Source organism: Aptenodytes patagonicus, chromosome 1 (genome assembly GCF_965638725.1).
Source record: "Aptenodytes patagonicus chromosome 1, bAptPat1.pri.cur, whole genome shotgun sequence".
In the NCBI taxonomy this organism is placed as follows: Eukaryota; Metazoa; Chordata; class Aves; order Sphenisciformes; family Spheniscidae; genus Aptenodytes; species Aptenodytes patagonicus.
Window position 1 is genome coordinate 224,362,204 of NC_134949.1, and position 20,816 is coordinate 224,383,019.

General features: G+C 45.7%; 1 protein-coding gene across 2 annotated transcripts in view; it reads right to left on the reverse strand.

Moving 5' to 3' along the window:
* Nucleotides 1-20,816, reverse strand: part of MYO7A (myosin VIIA) — a 108,636-nt gene that overhangs the window by 66,074 nt on the left and 21,746 nt on the right. For both annotated transcript variants that reach the window (XM_076328470.1, XM_076328471.1), the window contains exon 3: nucleotides 777-890. In XM_076328470.1, the coding sequence (XP_076184585.1) occupies nucleotides 777-890 (114 nt within the window). The remainder of the gene's footprint in view (nucleotides 1-776; nucleotides 891-20,816) is intronic.

Below are 20,816 nucleotides of genomic sequence, written 5' to 3' on the forward strand. Positions count from 1 at the left end.
GTATGGACATCCAGCACATCAGGGGTGTTTTTAACAAATAGCAGGTTTGTTCTTCCCTTCACAGAATTACATTTTCACATCACCGGTTAACCCCCTGCCACAAAATACTGTTGAGCGGAGAAAAGATGATTTAGAAGAGGAGAGAGGGATGCACAGGGGTGGCAAAATCACACTTTTATTGGCAGAGTGTCATTTAGACTGATCACTTCTAAAGGGCTTCAAAAGCCACTACAAACTGGACACAAGGAGCCTGCTGAACCAAATCTCTTTCTGTCATCCTTGAAGGGAATGAGAGCATTCACAATTATCTCAGGCTGGAAAAAAAATTATAAAGGACAGCGAACATCCTCTGGTCACCCTCTGCTTGTGATATAGATGTTCCTCTAAAACAGCCACCACTGCACAGAGGTAGAGGTGGGAAATCGAAGGAGAACCAGTGTTTGGGCACATCCTGTATTGGTAGGAGGTCAGGAAGGACTGGATAACAGCAGAGGAACAGCAGGTCGAGGTGGGTTTGCTCAAAGCAGTATCTAAATGTGTTTTGGAGGCCTCTGTTATCATTGTACTCAAGAAGCTTCTCAACTTTTCACTCCCAGTACCGCCACAAAAGTAGCGACACAACATTATCTTGTCCTTACAAATAGAAAACTATGGCACAGTTGATTCCAAGGACATATGAGAAGCCCGTGACAAAGTCAGTCGTCATGACCCTATGACCCCTGGCCTAGCCAGGCCCATTGAGCTGAAGAAGGGTCATCACAACCTTTTGTACGTACATTGCCTTCATCATCCACAACCTGGATCTGTCCAGAGTCACAGAGTTTAACCACCGCTCCAATGGGGACATCGAATTCCCGTCCAGTTTTGAGGTCCATCCACACATAATCCCCCTGCAACCAAAGAGAGGACAGTTACACCCAGAGCTGCAGAAGGTTCGGCATCCCCTGGGATGCAAGATGCTGATGGTTTGGACCCAAATCATTGGTACAAGTCAAATTACTTCTTTGTAAACCACAAACCATCCCTTTTTCACAGATGCTCAGGAACCATCCTGCAAGGTAATAGCAGTAGGGCATGCTCCACACAGCATACACCCACTGCACTATCTCTCTGTTTCATGAGCTCGTGAGCGGTCGTCGGTCACAGACTGCATCCAGCAAGCAGGTTACAGAGCACTGATACAGGCAGAAAAACCCACCCAGGCAGAGGTTTCCCTCTGTGCAATGTACAAGCCTAGAAAGTCACGCTTAGGCGATGGTTTGGAGCTCTGGAAAGCCTTGTCTGGAGGCTTGTGGCACATTTTTTCCTTGCAGATAACCACTATCAAATATACATTCCCCTCCCCTGGAGACTGGTGAAAAGGGGATGACTAAAGAAGGGTTAAGAACATACCAGAGGGGTAGACATATATAATTCTTCAGGACGCCTCCCATCGACAGCGATTTGTAGGTGGGCTCTTCGCATTTAATACTTCTCAGTGGATTTTATCTACTGTGAGCACGTCCAGTTGCTTCCTGAAGCTGTGCAAAGCTTCAGTATCCATAATCTCAGAGGAAGAGTTTAGATACAAACAGCGTGAAAAGCTGTGTCTTTTTGCACGTTTCAAATGTGTCACCTCTTTCATTTGAGACCTCTTTGTTTTCGTTTTGGAAGACACAGCAAGCAGTTGACCCCTATCCACTCCCTCCATGTCATTGGTGATCCTACAGACCTCTTGTCAGTCCTGCTGGGCAGGGACTATCTGCTCATCAGCTCTGTGGATATTAAATTACTCGAATGCAAAAAGGCTGTTTTCCTCAATACAAAAGCAAACCCCAAAATAACCCAAAACTAAACTCCCAAGCGTGACCCACACTCTTTGAACAAGGCAGAATGATTTTCCACCCCTAATCTCAATGTGAAGAAGTGCTAAAATTGGGAGCCACCTAGTTAAATTATTGTCAGGCTCGCTTGCATCAAGCAAGCAAATGTACTTTTTCAGGCATCTGAGTTTAATATTGTGAACCCCACCTCGTGCCACATTCCCGGGGGCCAGCTCCACTTGTACCTATTAAGCACGATGAAAATGCAGTCTCTACCTTTTGAAGTCCTGAAAAACTGCTGGGAGAAGGGAAAGTGAAAAATGGGAGGGATCGCTTTGCATGTGCTCTGACATAACCCCTTGCCTGAGCATCCACTATCGACCACTTGTGCGGACAGAGTCTTTATAGATTTGGTTTGACCCAATGGGCTGATGAACAACCTTCAGCTCCACTCTGGGCAGTGGGAACTGGAGACATCCAGCAATATAAAACATGGTGAAACGTTCACCATCCCAGTCATCGCTCACCGGGACTTCTGAGAGATACTAACCTGTGGGCGCCACAGGGGTGTAAGGCTGTACCCAGGGACACACACATGGAGAAATACTACACACAAGGAGTCCCCAGCCATTTTATGGTAGACTCCACCCTTGGTAGCTGCTTGCTAGGTTTCACCTAGGATATCAACAAAGTCATCGTGCTTACATGGAGCTGAGGATCCAGCCCTTAGTTTGGTGGGTTTTTTTTTCCTCAGAGGCTTGTGCTACAGCACTGTTATAAGTATCTTTACCCAGCTCATAAAAAATATAATATTCAGATCTTCTTCTCATTAACTTCCTTACCCTCACATCCCATAACTCAGTTAAAAAGGAAAAAAAACAACAAATGAATGCAGTGTCATGCACAGATACATTATAAATCCACTTATATTAATATTTATTTCTTAGCTCCTTTGATCCAAGACTCTCAAAGCATTTCAGAGTGTTCAGCACTGTCATCCTCGCTGCATAGCTGGGCAAATTCATGCACAGGGTGAGTAACTTGATCAAGGTGTCAGCAAGAGAAAAGCCAGGTTGCTCAGTCCCTGCTCAGCAGAAAGCCCTTCTGACACCTCAGCAGCTGCATAAAAATTGCTCTCGATCAAGAAAACAAGAATTGCAATGCTGGGTTTTTTTTTTAAATCTCTAATTTTGAATAGCTGTAAAAACAGCCTGCTTCATATGTTCTGTTACCACACAGCTGAGATAAAAAGGCAGTCTGCTCTCCCCAAGGAAAATTGATACTGTACTACCACTAAGACAACTCCTGTGCTTTGCCTGCCTAATGCACAGAGTGCTCGTCCCCTCAAAATGGTCTTTCTAAACACATTAAAGTGCGGTTCTTAATACTGGTGGAAAAAAACAAGTCTAAGTCTAAAAAAACATGGGCTAAGCTGGTAAGCTCAGAAAGGTCTGGGGGTTAAAAAATAACATCACTTAGTAAGAGTGCTGACCTATTTCCTTCCCTGACTTTAATCAATTTGATATAAAACCCATGGAAGTCGGTTACACTCCTTCCGCTGATGCAATCACCTTCGGATCAGCCCAAAAAGCAGCAGATATATTGGGGATTTCAGGGCAAATCGGGGTGATTCATGCATTTACCAGCTCGGGCAGACTGGCTTATAAGTTGCATAACCTGCCTCATGCCTGGACTGATGCAGTTTATTTTCCAGCACACGCGACAGAGTACTGGAGAAGTGAAAATACCACCAGTCACTTTACAGTATCAACATGGTCCAACTCTTCCTCCTCAACGCAGCTGCTGGGTGCTAGTGTCCTTCCAAATGCTCTGGGGCAGACCCTCAGGACCTCACAAGCTATGGGTCAGTGACAACTAAACAGCAGTGCAAGAGGAAGAAAGACCACGATGGGTGCACACACAGATCAACACAATTCATGAAAAGGATCTTTAGGAGGAGCTTCCAAATGCAAAGAGCAAGAAGGTTGCACCACAGGGGAGCTGCAGCGCTTGGGGGGGGAACAAAGACTCAGGAGGAAGGTGAGAGAAGCCAGCATAAGCAGTATGAGGATCCCATCAAACAGCGAGACCGATTTCAAAGTAGCCTGAAAGCTCCCAGCCATGCTCAGAGCTCGGGACCCCCTATCTTACCACTAAAATGGTCGTGGGCTTCAGGGCCTGGTTGACATTGCGGAGTAGTGTCCATTTGCCCTGGTCTCTGTCCTGATCTTCCACCACCTCAGGGCATGGCTGCATGAAAATGACTTTCTTCCTCTTCAACATTTCCAAAATCTCGCAGTGGTATTTGTTCCTCTCTCTGCTTTCTACATTTATTCCACCATGAATGTTAGACAGCTGTGGCCGGTTTGCTTTAGACCTCCAGCGTGACCGTGCCTGCTGCTTGCAGGGCACCCTCTGACCTGATTCACAATATGGTTCTTGGTAAAGATCTTCTCCTAGCAGAAAAAAATCCACGCACCAGCCATGGTCCTCCACTGGCCAGCTAGCACGCTTGCTCCATAGAATTGGTGCTGCAGGAGTCTCAAAGCAAACTGAACAACTTTGCTTCTCTTCACTTAAATTCTTCCAGTCTCTCCAGGAAAGGGTGATACTTGGTTGGAGACCTGAAGGACACTGCAACCACTCGTTCTGGAAAAACTGTTGCAGGATTAATAGGAAAGCTCTTCATTTCCCCGTGACTTCTCTTCATTACCTTCCTTTCTTAGTGTAATAACCGTCTGCCAGCTTGAGGACTTTCAGCACAGAACACACTCGGGTGCTTATTAATCCACAAATGCAGTCAGTCCCCATGCAACACATGGCATTTAATTAACGTAATACCTTTACATACCAAATTAACCAAAGCACAGCGGGAACTCAAAACCAGAGGCCATCTGCATTTTCTTTAAACTGATCGCCTTGAGCAGATCCATAGCAACTGATTTTTAAATAATTGAGTGGAAGGTGTTCAGAGCAGCACAGCCTCTGTGCCCATAGGTGAGAGGAGCACCTGGGCTGTGGATGAAAATGTGCTGAACATGAGGACCACAGAGATAATGAGGTTGCACTGGCTGCTCTGCAGACCCGCTTCTGCAATCTCTCTTTCTATGTAGGGAGGACTGTTCTTGTAAGGACTAATCAGGACTGCTGGCCCAACCAGAAGAGCACAAGACATTTTACAGTCATCCCAGATTTGCTTTTTCCTGTCCTATCTTAGATACACTTGAGATTTCTCATTTTCATCTGGGAAAGGCTTTTCTGCTCATCTAGAGAATTTAAGGCCGCTCTAGCTGGGCCCAAGTCTCTTCCATGGGAATTTTGAATCTAACTCAGCATCATTTGTACAGACCAGAGCAATGCATGACTAGATAGTGGTGCAGCTGCTAAACTTCCCGTGCCATTCTCATTTATCACTATTTTAATGCAAAACTCTACTGATGCCTTGATTCCACAGGGTTTTGAATCCATTTGTCCATGATGCAGAGGACATATTCTTGGTAGAAAGTTATCTAGAGGAACAAAGGCTTCATAGGTCCCCTTGATGGGACACAGTCACCAAGGACAACCATAGATGACGGGTACATCAAACTCACACTGAGATACTTCTGCTCATCAGTGAACAGCAGTGACAACAGTGAGGCAATCCTTGCCCAAGGGACAGATAATGGATTAATAACTTTGCAGGCTTAAGCCATATTACAAAGCCCTGAAACAATAAGGTGTCTAATTCTTGTAGCTGCGCAGGTGATTTAAGGAAGAGGTCGAGTCTCATGGATAAGCAGGCAGGTTGGAGATTAATAAGATGGTTGTCTACAGTCCACCAAAGGAGCAAGCAAAAATGTACATGAGATGCAGTAGTAATGTAGGGAGAAGGAGACACAGATCAAACGTAGCAATCTCATGGGAGATGTCTACCTCCAGCATGACCTGAGCACACAGTGCTGTAAATGACTGCATTTTTGCTCCCCTAGAAAGTACAAGATAGATGTCCAAACAAAGCTAATAATCAATGAGAGGATGCACGTGGAAGGAAGGTCTGAATAAATGTATATAAAGGGACCCATAGGATGGGCTCTTTGGATTTGGGCTGGGTCCTACAGATGCTCTTTGCTCATCAGCACACCTTTCCTCACTGCCATACCACGGTAGCTGGAGCAGTGTGGGAGCAGCAGATCTGAGAAAGAGCAGCCGATGTATTTATCTCACTTTGCACCGGAGCAGACATTACGATCATTGCTCAGCTACACCCTGTACCGCATTTCTGAGGCCGCGTATCCCCGTGTGCTGCCAAAGAGTAAACTAAGGAGCAGAGGAGAGGAATGATTTGCCCTAGGTTATCCTTGGAGCAAAGTAGAGGTGGAAGCCCAGAGGGATGAATCCAGTCTCTGCAGTCCTCTTACATGAGTGCACTTACTTTTTCCCTGACGCTGGGGCTGCTGAAGATCTGTAATTTCACACATTTCCACTGCATGTTTTTTGCATTGCTCCTCTGCTAGCTGGAGATTTTCTGGGGACTCGTTAGACAGAGTCACGTGTGTCAGCCAGAGGTACTTGGCGTTTGCAGGGCTGTCTGTCTGAATGGTCTGAGCATGCTGCCTCCTGGAAATGGGAAATCCCATCCCTCTGAAGGGATGACCCGGCTTGGAAATCAGCCTCCCTTCTGTATGCATCAAGGGGCAGAGCAACAGCATTAAGCAGCCTATATCAGCATGCTTTTTCTAAGGGAACGTGCTATGCCTTATGTGGGAAACAAATAAACACACTTAGGACAATAAGGGGAGGGACACAATGGAGGAAAACAAACCTTTAGCTGGCTGGCAGCCTGTCAGCAATGCCATCCGGTTTAGATTACAGCTCCCTGGGGTAACATTAGACTCTTCACTGCAGAGACAGAAGTATGAGCCCGAAGAGCCGTGCTGGACCCTGATCCGATGTTTTATTATACCTCTGCAGCAGCAGGCACAGCTGAGGTCAAGGTCCTGCTGTGACACGCTCTGTGCACACGCATAGTAAGGGGCAAATGCAACTGATGGTGACCCAGGCAATAGGTTTATGCTGCTGCTGAGACCTGAGCTCCCATTAAGTGCTACCGTGGTGGTGTGGACCTCACTGCTGGAGAAAAAAGGGAAATGCCACCTGCAGGAACCACCCTCACAGCAGGTGAACAACCTAATTTAATGAAAGCTTGGGTTTCTTTGCCCCAGCCTGTTTTTCAGACCCAAAGAAAATGCACCAGACACTGCCAGGGCTGAGGAGGTGTTCTTGAGCTGGTTGCTTTGCAGCTATCACTGAAAAGCTGAGTTATCCAGTGAAACAGGTCCGGTGGGAGTCTACTAACCCTGTGCACGTGTCCACCTCTGAGCAAGACATCCAGATCTTTGCTAGATGATCATTGTAGGTCCCTTCCAACTGAAATACTCTATTCTATTTTATTCTACATTCAAGGGAAAGAAAGAGGCGCTTCTACGGTCACCTCTGCATAAAGCAGGTATTTAAACTAGGTCGGCTAATACTGACCTAAAGGGGTGTGTGAAGAGGACAGTTTGGAGGTATAAATGTGTGGTACGGGTGTCCAAAGCTAGCTAAGGTGGCTCCTACCCCTTGCGTGGGGGGCCCTGAGAGTTGATATTCAGGTAAATTGCTGAAGGATATGGAAAATCACTGGTTAGCAGAGGCTGCCTGTGGACTCAGGTCAGTAGTGCTCCACCAATTACTCCCTGCAGCACAACACTTACTTTTCTAAAATAGAATCACAGAATCATAGAATCATTGAGGTTGGAAAAGACCTCTAAGACCATCGAGTCTGCCATAGGAAAGATGATACCCTGCAGAATGGCTGTCGATGCACCGTGTGGGCCAAATGTGATCTGTGGGCCATTCCTCTGACAACTGACGTAAAACAACCCCGTTTATGCAGCTTTTTGGTTTTTGGAAACAGGCACGATCACACACCCAGGTCTCCAGAGAGCTGGATCCAAGCTGAGTTCTTTTCTTCCTTACTGCTCGTCTTTGAAGCAGAAAATCCTTAGAGCACACAGACACAAATGCAAACATAGGCACTCCCCCCAGCTCCAAATTTCAATGTCATTCGGGGAGCAGACTGAAATCTAAATGTATTGGTGCATCACAGCATATTATGCCAGTGCAGACTTCCAACAGCTACCTGAACCCTTTGGGCAGTATGCTCTGCTAAAAACACATATCACCTCTAGATATCACCTATCTGATTCAGTTCGGCTCTCGATTACATGGGTGTACCCTGCTCAGTTTAATGGAGCTTCTCCTGGATCCACAGCTGCGCAACCCAGGGGAGAATTAGGACTGCTCATCTCTATTCTTTGCACTCATCTTTAGCTGTGCAATCGCCACCAGCATCGAGAAAAGGTGGGAAAGGAAGAAAAAGCTTGAATTTCTACTTAACAACAAACCGTAGTGCAGGAAACATACATGCTGCTAGTCGGTAACCCTAATAATTTTCCTGTTTCATAAATAAATAAGATTCTCTTCCCAATTTCTCATAGCACATCAGGCACCAGCTGTCAGCCAAGGTAACGTGCTACACACAAAGGCTTTCTGAAGCAAAGGCAGAGATGCAAGAGGAATTGTTAAATAATTCAATAATCAATGCACCGCTTGCTCATCCTCTAACTTCGGTACTGACAGGAGGGAAAAAACAACCCACAAACGTGGCACCCATCCCAACATTTTCCCATTTAATGCTGAGGGACAGTCAAAGACTCCGGGAGCAAAAATGATGGATTTAATTAGGTTTGCAGGGGCGCAATCCAGCGTGGTGCAACGAGGCTCAGCTCCCAGTGATGTCTGACCTCATCCCTGGCTTTTGGCAAGGACATTGTTGTTGACTGTTTGGGACCTCTTGGCTCAGGAGTGGGTTTTAAGTGTGCAGACAAACACAGACATAGATTTAATCCATGACTCCTATGGCATTACCGTCACAGGCGAAGCGGAGAATCTGGCAATCCGCTGACGTTAGAAGCAGATTAGGCTGGCCCCGGGCGTCACCCACCCAAACGCTGTGCCAGGACACTGCGTATCAAGTCTCACACAAAAAGCTGATGGCCACCACTTGGGATGTGACTGAAAAATCTGCTAAGACGCAGAAGTGGAACAGGAAATAAAGACTGAGCCTTTTAGCCATATGTCTGGGTCCTGTCCTAAACGCAAATGGAAGAAATCCAAAAGGAAGATGACAGAGCAATCATAAGACATACAAATCTGGAAAAATGGGGAGGGGAAAAATAAAACCAGGAGGAATCAGAGGGGGAGCGCTTTAGGATGGGAGCATGTAATTTAGTACTGTTAGACCGAGACATATTCCTTCAGGTCCTAGGAGTAAAGAGGTTGCACTGGTACCACACTGGGAGCTCTCAGATCCACTCTAAATCTACCAACAACGGTCACCCCTGTCCCCCAGACAACCGAGGGTGCGGCTAAGAGCTCCCTAGTTTGCCATAGGAGGCACGATGGAAACCGCTTGCCCTTAGCCACCCAGAAGCAAAGATTTTGGACATTTTCCTTTAAATGCATATTGTTCTGTAGGTCAAGCTTTAGAAAGATGGGATTAAGGGAATGCCAGCTCCTTCTCTGAGCACAATTTGGGAGCACAATTTGGGAGGAATGCTGGTTCCAGCAGATTCCTGTGGTTGGGCAACACAGCTAAGCTGCGCGCTGCCATCCCTTTCTTTGATTTGATCCCACGGTGAATGGGCTCAGGGAGTTAACCCAGCAGCAACGTTTTCATGTGTTTTTGCAAAGTGTTTTGCTGGTTTAGCCCCTGAACTGGCTCATCAGGCAATCAGCAAAGCCCCAGCGAAGAAGCAGGGAGAGCTGCAGGAACGTGCAGCTGGCAGCAGAGCCAGGGGAGTGGAGCTGCTGCCTGTGCAGGTATCTGCTGTGGCATCACCGAGCAGTGCTGATGGAGGCTCTGCCTCACTCATGGATGAGCTTTATTCCCCGGGTGAAGGCAGAGAGCTGATTGATTTGATTAATGAAAGAAGAGTCACAGCTGATGAGCGCAAGAGCTACAGAACTATGCAACAGACGGAGGTAATCAGGTATTTCCATCCAACATTTTTCTGCCTCTGAGGCATACAGCCTTTTCAAGATCACAATGATTCACAAAAAGGACACAGTTTGAATTCCAACATACAGTACTGATGAAGGGGGAAAATAAAAAAAAAGATCATACACAGAAATGTAAATTGGAAGGGATGTTTTTCATCGTGGCTCACAAAGGCTGTTCGAAGAAGCCTAAAAGCAACCACATGAATTCAATTGTTTTACCTGATTTTATTCCTGCGGAAACAAAACAGGATTTTTCCACCATCTGCAATAAAAATCTCTTTTACTTTTCATACGCAATCTGTCAAATTCTCGTTCAGAGTTTCAGCTGATGGAGGCAGCTTCGTCTTTCGTGCTCTGGGAAGATCCTTTCTCCTTCATTTCTTTACTTCAGGCTCCTCCTTCCCTCCTCCCTGCCTTTTCATAACCTCACTGATATCTAGTCTGCAATTAGTTCCTGTGTACCAAATAGATGTGGGCCTACAGTAATCTGGACAGCTATTCCTGCATAAACAGAAATGTAGACATAGTGCAAGGAAGTGCTTAATCCTAGTAAAAATGTATTCTTTTCCCATATAGGAGTAATCTATACTCATGTAAATGCAGTTTTCCCAGCAGAAATGTGTCTGTGCTAAGGGTCTGCATTAGCCAAAGTGGCACTGATATGTCTAGACGAGCCCTATCATTTAAAATATCGTGTCTCATCTTTGGAAATATTGAATGAAAGGAGAGTAATGCTGCTTTTCTTTCACTGCCACGCCGGATCTGAGCAGCACTGCCCTTTTTACACATTCCCTTTGCTTATCCATGAGGGTTGTCTTGGTTACTGAGGAGAGTGAGGGGGTCTGGAGGAAGGTTAGTTTGCAGCTCCGTCAATAGCATCTTGAGGGAGTTTGTGATACGACCGCTTAAGGGAGAAGTGGATTGCTCCAGGCGTGTGTTTGAAAAGCCAGTTCCTGAGAGGAACGAATGGCAGGAGAAGGCATAATGGAAAACAAAAAAATCATGCTGGCAATGCTTGTGATGCAGTCCAAAATGTCTTGATACTGGTCTTTGTTCCTTAGGTGCCAGCCACAAGGATGCAGAGATGCTGCGATACAAGTAGCGTCCTTCCAAAAGGAGAAAAGATACTCCCAAATGTCAATGTCAAAAAAATCTTGAGAACATGAAGCACCTGGACTTTTTTGTCATCAGGAAACAGATAACAAAAAGAATCCTACTCGTATTTATTAAAACTCAGCAAAATCATCCATATTTCATTGCTGGCTTCATGGGTTTGGAGACTCCAGGGTTGGTTCCATGCAGGACCATCCTTGAAATGGAAACCCAGAGCAGGTTGGCAATTGCAGCCACTAGCCTGGCTTCTTCAAGTCCCTCTGCCTATCGTCTTTGGAAAACTTCCCAAATTGCTGGTGGTGGGTCCCTCTGAGGGGGGAGGTGGACCAGCTGCAGAGCTGCGCCGTGGGCTCCCGGCAGCACAATACCAGCCCCATCTGCTGTAATTCCCTGGAATTACCAAGTCCATCAGGAGGTTTGTTTCTGATGATTTCTGCATGGGCTTTAATTCAACTTTCATGCTAATAGTACCCTAAGCAGAATGAGGAATGACATAGTGTGCATTTTAATCCCAAATTTCACACCTTTCACAGCTGGGCTGTGGAAGGTGTGAAATTCCAGAAGGCTCTGGAAGAAGGTAGGGACCCCAGAGGCCAACCACGTTAATTAAGGGTCTGAAGGAACCAGTCAGCAAGTCCAGCTAGACAAACCCTAACCTAGAAGTTGCAAACAGAGAAAAAGTGGAGTTTTTAGGCTGGCACAAGATGGTAAAGATGGGGACAATCACCACTATTCAAATCACAGTTGTAATTGGCAGACCCAAGACGGCTGCCTTGTTGGATCAGGGCATGTACAGATGTGCACTGTGGATGCCTTCGAACTGTGAGCTTGGGACAGTTTTACAGCTAATGGCTTATAGCTCGTTGGGCACATATTGAAGAGACTTGGCTTTCAGAGAGCAATCAGAAGCCAGACCCTGAACATCAGTCCTTTATGAACACACAAACACAGAAACCTTCTTCAAAATCCAAGTCCCACCAAATAATCACCAGCCATTAAAACCAAAGCAGTAGCCACAGCTTGAAAAAGCAAGCTGGACCTATTTCTTACATGAAAATATCAAGGAATGGTAGCTGGTAAGATTGCCAGTGGGATTAGACTTTCATATGGATGTCCTGAACTATAGTAGCTAGAAGAATAAAACCATAAAAGAAATAAGCTCTGCTTGCTTTTTGGGACAGCAACTAATTCCTGTGTTCTTGGGACTTCTTATTTTCTTCATGGGTATTTTATTACATGGACAGTCCATTCGGCATACGCTGCACAGTCTGCGTAAGAGGATGTGGCCTCCAAAGCGGTTTTGTCTCACATTTTACCTGTTTTACGATGAAAAGGGTTACATTACAAACGGGTTTTGTTAAATGTTACTCCTGGAACCAAACTTTCGGTTTTGTTGTGGGTTTGCAAGGTGCCTAGCATGGCAGAGATCCTGGTCCAGCAACAGGCAGCTGGTTGGTGCTCATGTGAAAACCTAAATCATGTAAAGGGAAATTAATTCAAGTGAAGAATGCTCATCAATTTTATACTTGCTTTGAGAAACTCAATAAATGCCATATAGCCTTGATTTTGAGACCGCAAGAGTATTATCACATAGATACATTAATTAGGCCTACGTTTCTGTAAGGAATGGGCTGACAGAGTATCAGCATGGAAATACGGTTAATGCCTCCATTGCATTTTGCTGGATGCAAATGCTGTTTAACTTCAAGCATCTACTTAATGGGAAAAGGGCTGCCTGTCTGCCTTGCACTGAATCTAGCAATTTTATGGGGTTAAAGGGCAGTAAAATGCCTTTACAAAGTGATTTGCAGGTCATGAAAATGCAGTGCGTGACCTTAAGAGTCATTTGCCAGCAATGGTGCTGGCAATAAAACGTCTGGCTGGGTGGTAGGAGATGCACAGAAATTGCTCACATCGCATTCACACCGGCTGCTCAAAAGGCTTCCGAGTCGTAGTGCGCAAATCACTGGCAAGGCTCTGTCCCAGATAGCCATTTTTCCCAATCTTAGAAACAAGCAGCATTTGGCTCTTTCTTCTTCAGCATGCAACGTAAGCCAACCTCTTTTTCTCCTGGGTTCTGCTAAAGTGACTCTGGGGAAAGGACGGAGGGCATCTGCTTCCTGGTAAAGGAGTGAGGAGGGAGCAATACTTTCAGCGTGTAAGTGGAATTGCCTCAGGCAGGACATGAAAATGGATGTGCAAGGTTATGGTGCACCGAAGGACCATCTAGGGTAGCATCCTATCTTCACCAGTGGCCCATGTGGACGCCTAGGGCAGAGCGGGCAAGTCTGTAGAGATACTTCTTTAAAATACTCCTCCAGTCCAAAAATAAGGGGACACCAACCGAAGCCAGTAGGTACTAGGTTCAGCAAAAAGCAATGGAGGTGGATAGGACACCTGGAGAAGTAAGGAAGCTGGACAAGTGCTTGGAAGGGAGATGCATTAGGGGCTACTAACCAAATAAATCACATCAGGCTTGGAAAATCCCGGAGCTGAAAGTTCACAGGTGGAGGCCAGAAAATTAGCTGAAGGATAGGAAAATACTGTGAGGAAATGACACTGTATGCTCACTCGTCCCTTGGTGTTCACCAGCAGTCAGTTTGGATACAGAATACCAGATGGGACAGACCTGGGTCTGAACAAATATGTTCCCAACTTCAGCACACTGTAACTCTGTTCAGAATTTTATAATAATTTCTGTTCAGGAACAGAAGTCCTCATAATTTATAGCTGGTAAAGTTTTCTCCTTTCACAAAATTGCCTAATGGAGGATGAAATCCTTGTAAACTTTTAGGATTGACCTTTCCCCAGTGCAAGAAAGCAGCTGCATTCCTCGGCCAATGCCACCTCCCTTGTGCAGAAAGCAGCAAGGGTGATTTGGGAAGGAGAGGAGGACTGATCCACCGTATCACCTTCTCATGTTTGCAAAACTCAGATCCCCGTAGATGTGGTCAGCAGGGAAAAGCCAATTCCCTTACATTGCAACAGTCTAATGCACAACCCCTGCACGAGCCAGTCAGTACCGCTGACCACTAGAGCAATATAGAATCATAGAATCATAGAATAGTTTGGGTTGGAAGGGACCTTTAAAGGTCATCTAGTCCAACCCCCCTGCCGTGGGCAGGGACATCTGTAAATATACCCAGGAGTGGTAAAATGGAAATGCAAAAGCATCGGCATACAAATTCCCAAGTCCCAGTCCACACTTACTCATCTCATTTCCCCGCTGTTGAAAGCCCCAGTAGAGGTATCTAAAGTGCCAGCCGGCTTACCAGCGTGTCTCGGGCTATTTCACTCACTGTATTGAATTTTCTCTGCTCTTAAACAGATTTTTTTTTTCAGAACAGTCTACTTATGCGTATTCTAGCAAACATCCAAATCCTCCTTCTGTTTTGGTCACATTTATAAACCAGCTAAAAATAGATTGACTCCTCCAAAATTCTTACTGGACATTTTCCTTGGAGAATGCCATTTCACCAAAACCTAAAATGCAACAGGAAAAATATATAAACAAAGCTTTTCATGAAAACACTGGAGTTTGGCTAAAGACTGACATGGAACGTATCGTTTTGACGTTCTCATCGGAATTCTGTCTTCGAAGTCAGCTTTTAATTCCAATAAAAATATTTTATTTATAGACCAGGCAATGACATCTCGGCAGATATTCTCTGTACTCCCAGTTCAACTTTCTCCAGAGAAAAAAAAGCCATTTTTCAATTTGTGCTATTGAAAATGTCTGTTATTGCTTTCCTTCCCCTGGGTCCCAGGGGCTGCGCACAGCTTCTTGAACCTGATTGCAGAAAGCCAGAGCTAAGGGGTGGGTTTTTTTAGGAAAACAGCTGTCAAATCTACCCTGTGCTAGCAAATGATGCCGTGGCTTGAAAAAAGAATGAATTTTACACCTTATGGGCCAAATCGTTCACTAGTGTACGTCAGGGTCATTCCACAGATGTGCCTGTGACCCCAAATCCATGAAATGTTGAGGGCTCCCTCTTTAATGCCTTGCTGTTGAACGTTTTCCAATTTTGCAAGAGGAATTTGATGAAGAGGAAGGTCGCCTCGAACAGGGAGAGCCACCTGCCTGCTGCACAGCCGTTCGACAAGGAGCAGATTAAAAAGCATGGTCCCACGATCCATTAAGGATGTCATATCACAAACATTTCTTACAGCGGCCATGTTGGCTTAAATGTCTACCTTTTACCCAAATCCCTCCAATTGTCACTCCCTATATCCCATCTGAGAACTGATCTGAGTAAAAACAACAGCAATAAGTAAGAAATAATAAATTATGTTCGAGTTTTTTTAAAGTACTTGTAAGTCATATGATTTTGGTGAAATTATGGACAACGTGGTCCAGCCAACAGCTGTATCACGCATCTGGGAGGGAGTGGAGGGCAGACAGAGTGGGTGCGCAGGGATGGGGATGGGACGGGACGGGAGATCCTTTTCTCTGCTCTGTTTGCACAGCTGAGATGAAGATGCTTCCTCCTGTTACGAACAGTAATCAGACTCTCAATGGATGGAGTGAGGACCAAGGGAAATCAACCCTTGTGTTGAACCCTAGCAGCAGGATAAGATGTGGGGTGGGTGGGGATGAAGGATTTCTGACCTCCCTCCCTGAACCTCACTCTTGCAAAGGCGTTGCTAGAAGGGCCAGCAGCCCCCAGCTCCACCGGCTGGTGCACAATGGCCATGTGAGGGTCAAGATTCGTTACAGGCTTTTTCTTTACAGAAAGCATATACAAACAGCGAGACTACTTCAGAGCCAGGTTATAGAATCATAAAATCATTTTGGTTGGAAAGGACCCTTAAGATCATAGAGTCCAACCGTTAACCTAACACTGCCAAATCCACCACTAAACCATGTCCCTAAGCGCCACCTCTACACTTCTTTTAAATACCTCCAGGGATGATGACTCAACCGCTTCCCTGGGCAGCCTGTTCCAATGCTTGACAACCCTTTTGGTGAAGAAATTTTTCCTACTATCCAATCTAAACCTCCCCTGGCGCAACTTGAGGCCATGATGAGTTGGAGGGCTTAAGAGAAAGAGGCAGTTTGAGGGGCTGAATTTCTCTCTTCTTGCTCCAGACTTCAGGTCTCAGCAACTTAAATCCCATCTTTAAGGGCTCTGACAGACACGGAGAAGTTACCATCAAGAAGACAAGATGGTATGTGAGCTGCTGTGCAAGTCCTGTCCCCGAGGATGTAGATTTTCCCTGGGGAAACCTAAGGTTCCAAGATTAATTCAGGGTAAATTTTGTTATTGAGTCCTTTGTTGTTTCCTATACCCTCAAATGAATGTCCCATTGGCTGGGTATTTTGCTACCGCCTCTTAAAAAAGCAAAGCTAAACTCACCCACACATATAACAACCCTCACTCCAAGCCTTCTCTATCTTGAGATCAAATAGATTAAGGTTTCAGTGCATATACTTTGGGGAAGATAGATCCTGAGAGCTTGTCTAAGGTATCAAAAAGCAGGAACGAGCGCGTTTCAGACAGGCTCTCTAAGAGGCAGAGTATCTGCACACCAGGGCTGAGATTGCTTGCTCTGCCTTTATTTGACATCATGCAATTTATATTCCGCTGCCATAGCACTGCAAGAACATGTCCCTAGCCTGCAGCTTCATTTTCTGCACACAGCTACCCCAGCACTTTAATTGTCCCATAAATTTGATGGAAAGGATTTGATGCAGAGAGCTGTTAAAATGCCAAATGTCTTGAGCACTGCAACTAATGAATGGCTCCCAACGATTCATGTTTCAATCTATATGCAAATGTGCCCTTTGGTTGGCTTGTGCTGGACTTTTCATTGCTGCGTTACAGCTACCCAGGGAAGCCTCAGACTCATAGATCAGACAGATACAAGGCATAAATGGGAGAAGACTTAAATTATTCAGTGTTTATGAGAAAGAGAATCCAAACAGTGGACTTACACTTTGCTTTTTTTAATAACATGATTACAGATCAGCCCTGAGAAGACCTACAATAATGTTGGTTTTCTCCCCCCCGCCTTTTCCTCCTTGCTAACAAAATATATAGCACAATGAATCACTTAGCAAAGCATATTATCCAATAACACCCAAAATTGTGTATGTCAGCTCCAGGTAAAACCGGTGCTCACAGAGCCCAGCTGGGAGATGTCTGTGAATGGACTGAAAGATTTCAAAATCTGGTCTCTGCTATTCTTACTCCCACCAAGGGAAAACATCTCCTGGAGCATCAAACCGAGTCTCTGTAAATGCCGGCGGTCACAAAATCTATTCCTGCTCGTTAATGAACTGCACAAATCCCTTTCACCTGCAGTGCAATGTGCAATTCTGGTCTTAGCAAGAAGAAATTAAGCTGGAGCAGGTGCAGAAAGGGGTGCCACCATCATGAGAGGGCTGCAGAGCTTGTTTTACGAGGGGAAAAAAAGGGGTTTGTGGGATTTTGGTCAATTCCAAGGCTAGGAAGGAAAGTGATTGCTCTCTATACAAACACCTGAGAAATAGCAAGAAGGGGAAAGGACAATTTTAGCTAAAAGCCAGTCCTGGGACAAGAACAGGAAGCCACAAATACCCTCAGAAAACACAGACGTGAACATATCAAGGACAGTCTCGTTCGTGTAGGACTCGTTTAGTGGGGTTTAAAGCTGAAGCGGTATTGGGGGTTTTATGCTCAAAGAAATGCCAGAGGTGGCACAGACTTTGCAGAATGGATGGTTGCAGAGAAACTGCGAGGTTTTGGCATTGCCCCCAAGAGTCACGCCACCAGGAGCACTGCCGAGCCAGGAGAGCAGAGCTGGGGTCTCTGGCCGAGCCTTGGCTCCTGTAAAGCTTCAGACTAGTTAGAGACACCTTCCTTGCCCTGGTGTCGAACTAAAAAGAGCTTTATAGCATGAGGCATCCACAGTGCTTGATCCCTCAGGGCATTAATTGCTGGCTGACCTTTGGTCTCCTTTATCTGCTTAGCTTAGGTCTCCGCTGTTTCTTTTCACTCCTATTTCTACTTCTCTCCCTATAACCCCAGGAGCAGGTTCGGAGGCCACTAAGACTGGGAGAAACCCATAACAGCAGTGATACTCCTCATATAGTCTGGTCGTGGTCAGGAGACGAGAGTGTTACAGGTACCATCTTCTGCCAAGTCTAGTTTAGTGGATGAACTTCATGGGATGCTGAACTTGGTCCTACATGAAATACTTAAATTTTGGGAGCATGCTTTATTCCCCAGCAGACAAGTGATTTTGATTTCTGCCGGTCTGGCCCAGCAGCAGGAAATTTGCAGCGCTGGGAAACCTTGGCTTTAAGATCAGGTTATACGAGGGTTGCTTACGCGAGCGAGAAGATGGAGTCGGCCAAAACAGCCACGTGGCAAGCAGCAAACATTTGCTATTTGCCACCAGGACAGCGGTGGTCTCGGCAAAACCCTCTCCCTGGAGCAGCGACGTGCCCTTCGCCAGGGTCTGCGGTCATCTGCGGCCAGGGCCACCACACCCTCCCGGTCTCCGCTCTGGCTCTAAAAACATCTCTGCTTTAAATAAAAGGCAGAACATGCGGGAACGAGCTGCCGCTGTGCTGCGGAGCCAAACAAACTTGTCAGGCTGCCAAGGCAGGAATTTAGGAAGCCCTTCTTTTTCTTCTTCCCTTTCTTTGTGCACAGAAATGGACTTGCCATGAGTAATTTGCTAGCAGCTAAAGCTGATAAGTTTGGCTCCCTGCAGGCCCCTGCTGGGGAACAATATTGGCTTTTCTTCTGAATAACTGGGTGGAAGACACAGGGCAGGAGCTCTGTGCGTTTTGTCCTCCTTGCTCGGAGCCATGCACTGCCTTCCACGCTCAGCTGCCCAGAGCCGACCTCTACGGGAGGTGCTAGTGGGAATCGTTTTGATGGGAGAGTGGAAGGGGTGCAATGCCACGGGCTCATCTTCAAAATTCCTGGATTTATAGCTGGGTAAAGGCAGGAAAACCAAGCTCTGCGCTCTGTGCTGATCTAGCCTGATCGATGGGTTGCCCTTCTGGTTGATCTTGTTGGAGAAAGTTTTCAGGGGAAAAGGGGTGGGAGGGGAGGACCGTAAGCATGTTGGGCACATTCAAGAATGAAAAAAATAAAAAAGACAAGACAGAGGGAAAGCTCTCTGGAAAGTCATACTGATCAGGAACAGCATAGATGTATTTCTAAAATCTTTCAGCAAAACCGAAGGAGGCAAAATACATATATTGCTGCTACTTGCAATTAAGCACCACCATACACGGCAGCTCTTTGGACCACAGAGAGCAATGTGGTTCAAGTGTGACTCAGATTGGACCTTTAGATAGGGTAAACTGGTATAAAGTGACCTCAGAAAGAGCCTGTATCTGCTAACAACTGGGCAACCTCCCTCGTTTCATTATGGAGGGGTCCTTGCTCACCTTATCCATGCTGCAGAGAGCTGTTTGCAGTAAACAACGAGTTCTACACAAACCTATTTCCCTGATATTTGTCAGCACCTGCTCAGCATCTGAACCCACAGGGAGACTCAGTCTCAAAACTACCGAGAACAGCAAGAAATGGAAGAGCTTTTTGAAAACCGCGGGTTGTTTTAGGGGGCTAGGGTTTTTCTTGTTTAATAATAAGCAGCTTTAATCCCAAAGTAATGGAGCAAATATTGTTGGTAACTTCTTGGAGTCCACTTGGAGATTCCTTATACACTTTCGACACGCAGTCCTGATGAACTAAAAGATGTCTGTATGGAAAACAACTGAGTATCTTCTCTAAAAAAGCCTGTAGGAGACTGAACATGCGCACCAAATGTTAAGGCTTCGCTGCTAAGGGTTCTTGTAATACCTGCCTGGAGGTGATAGGCTTTGAACACTCAGGCGATACAAACACATCAATCACATATGGCTCCAGGTTTATTCTCCAGCATCCAGCTTTCAGTACAGAAATACCACTATGTTTTTCCTTCCACTGTAACATCCTAGAAATAACTCCTCATCTGCTAACGTAAAGGCAGCATCACTCCCGCTCTGCTCCAGCTTTACTGCTGTAATACTACAGACACGAGAGGTAAAAGCCCAAGAATTCAGCCCTGTTTTCACACCAGACCAACCACATCCTGAGGTTTTAATAAGGACCCAAATCCCAGACTAGATCCTGGGACTGGCTAATTAGTGTCTAGATGGATGGCATAAAGTGCCTTGATGATGTTATTGGAGCCATCTACTTGTCCCCTTTGCTGAAAGTTACTTTCATGATAGTGGAGGTGACAGAAGAAAAGAATTATGTCCCTGCACCACAGCTCTCCATTCACAGTTGGGCCCATCTCAATGTCAAGTGTCTAAGTTAGTCTTGCTTGGGGCTTAGGTAGACAAGGGAGGGAGACATCTCCAGAAAGAGTATCATAGAATCATGGAATCATTGAGGTTGGAAAAGACCTCTAAGATCATCGAGTCCAACTGTCAACCCAACACCACCACCCACTAAACCATGTCACTAAGTGCCTCATCTACTCGTCTTTTAAATACCTCCAGGGATGGGGACTCAATTTAGTAGGTATCCATCCTACCCTAAGACATTGGGAAGGAAATGACTTCAGAAACGCCTTGCTTCCCTGCCTAGACGAGACACCTTGTTTTTAGATAACTAGGAAGATCTGATTAAAGCTCTTCAAAGGCTGAATTCAGACCAATACAGAAGACTATGAACTAGTAGCTGAAACACAGAGGGGTAATCTCCAGCAGAGAGACATTGTAGGCAGCCTGGAGTGATACCATCCTAGACAGAGTTGTTATAGGGTATTTCTTAGAGCCACAACCGCTATTCTGAGCTTTCAAATTAGCATAGGAACTTACTTTGT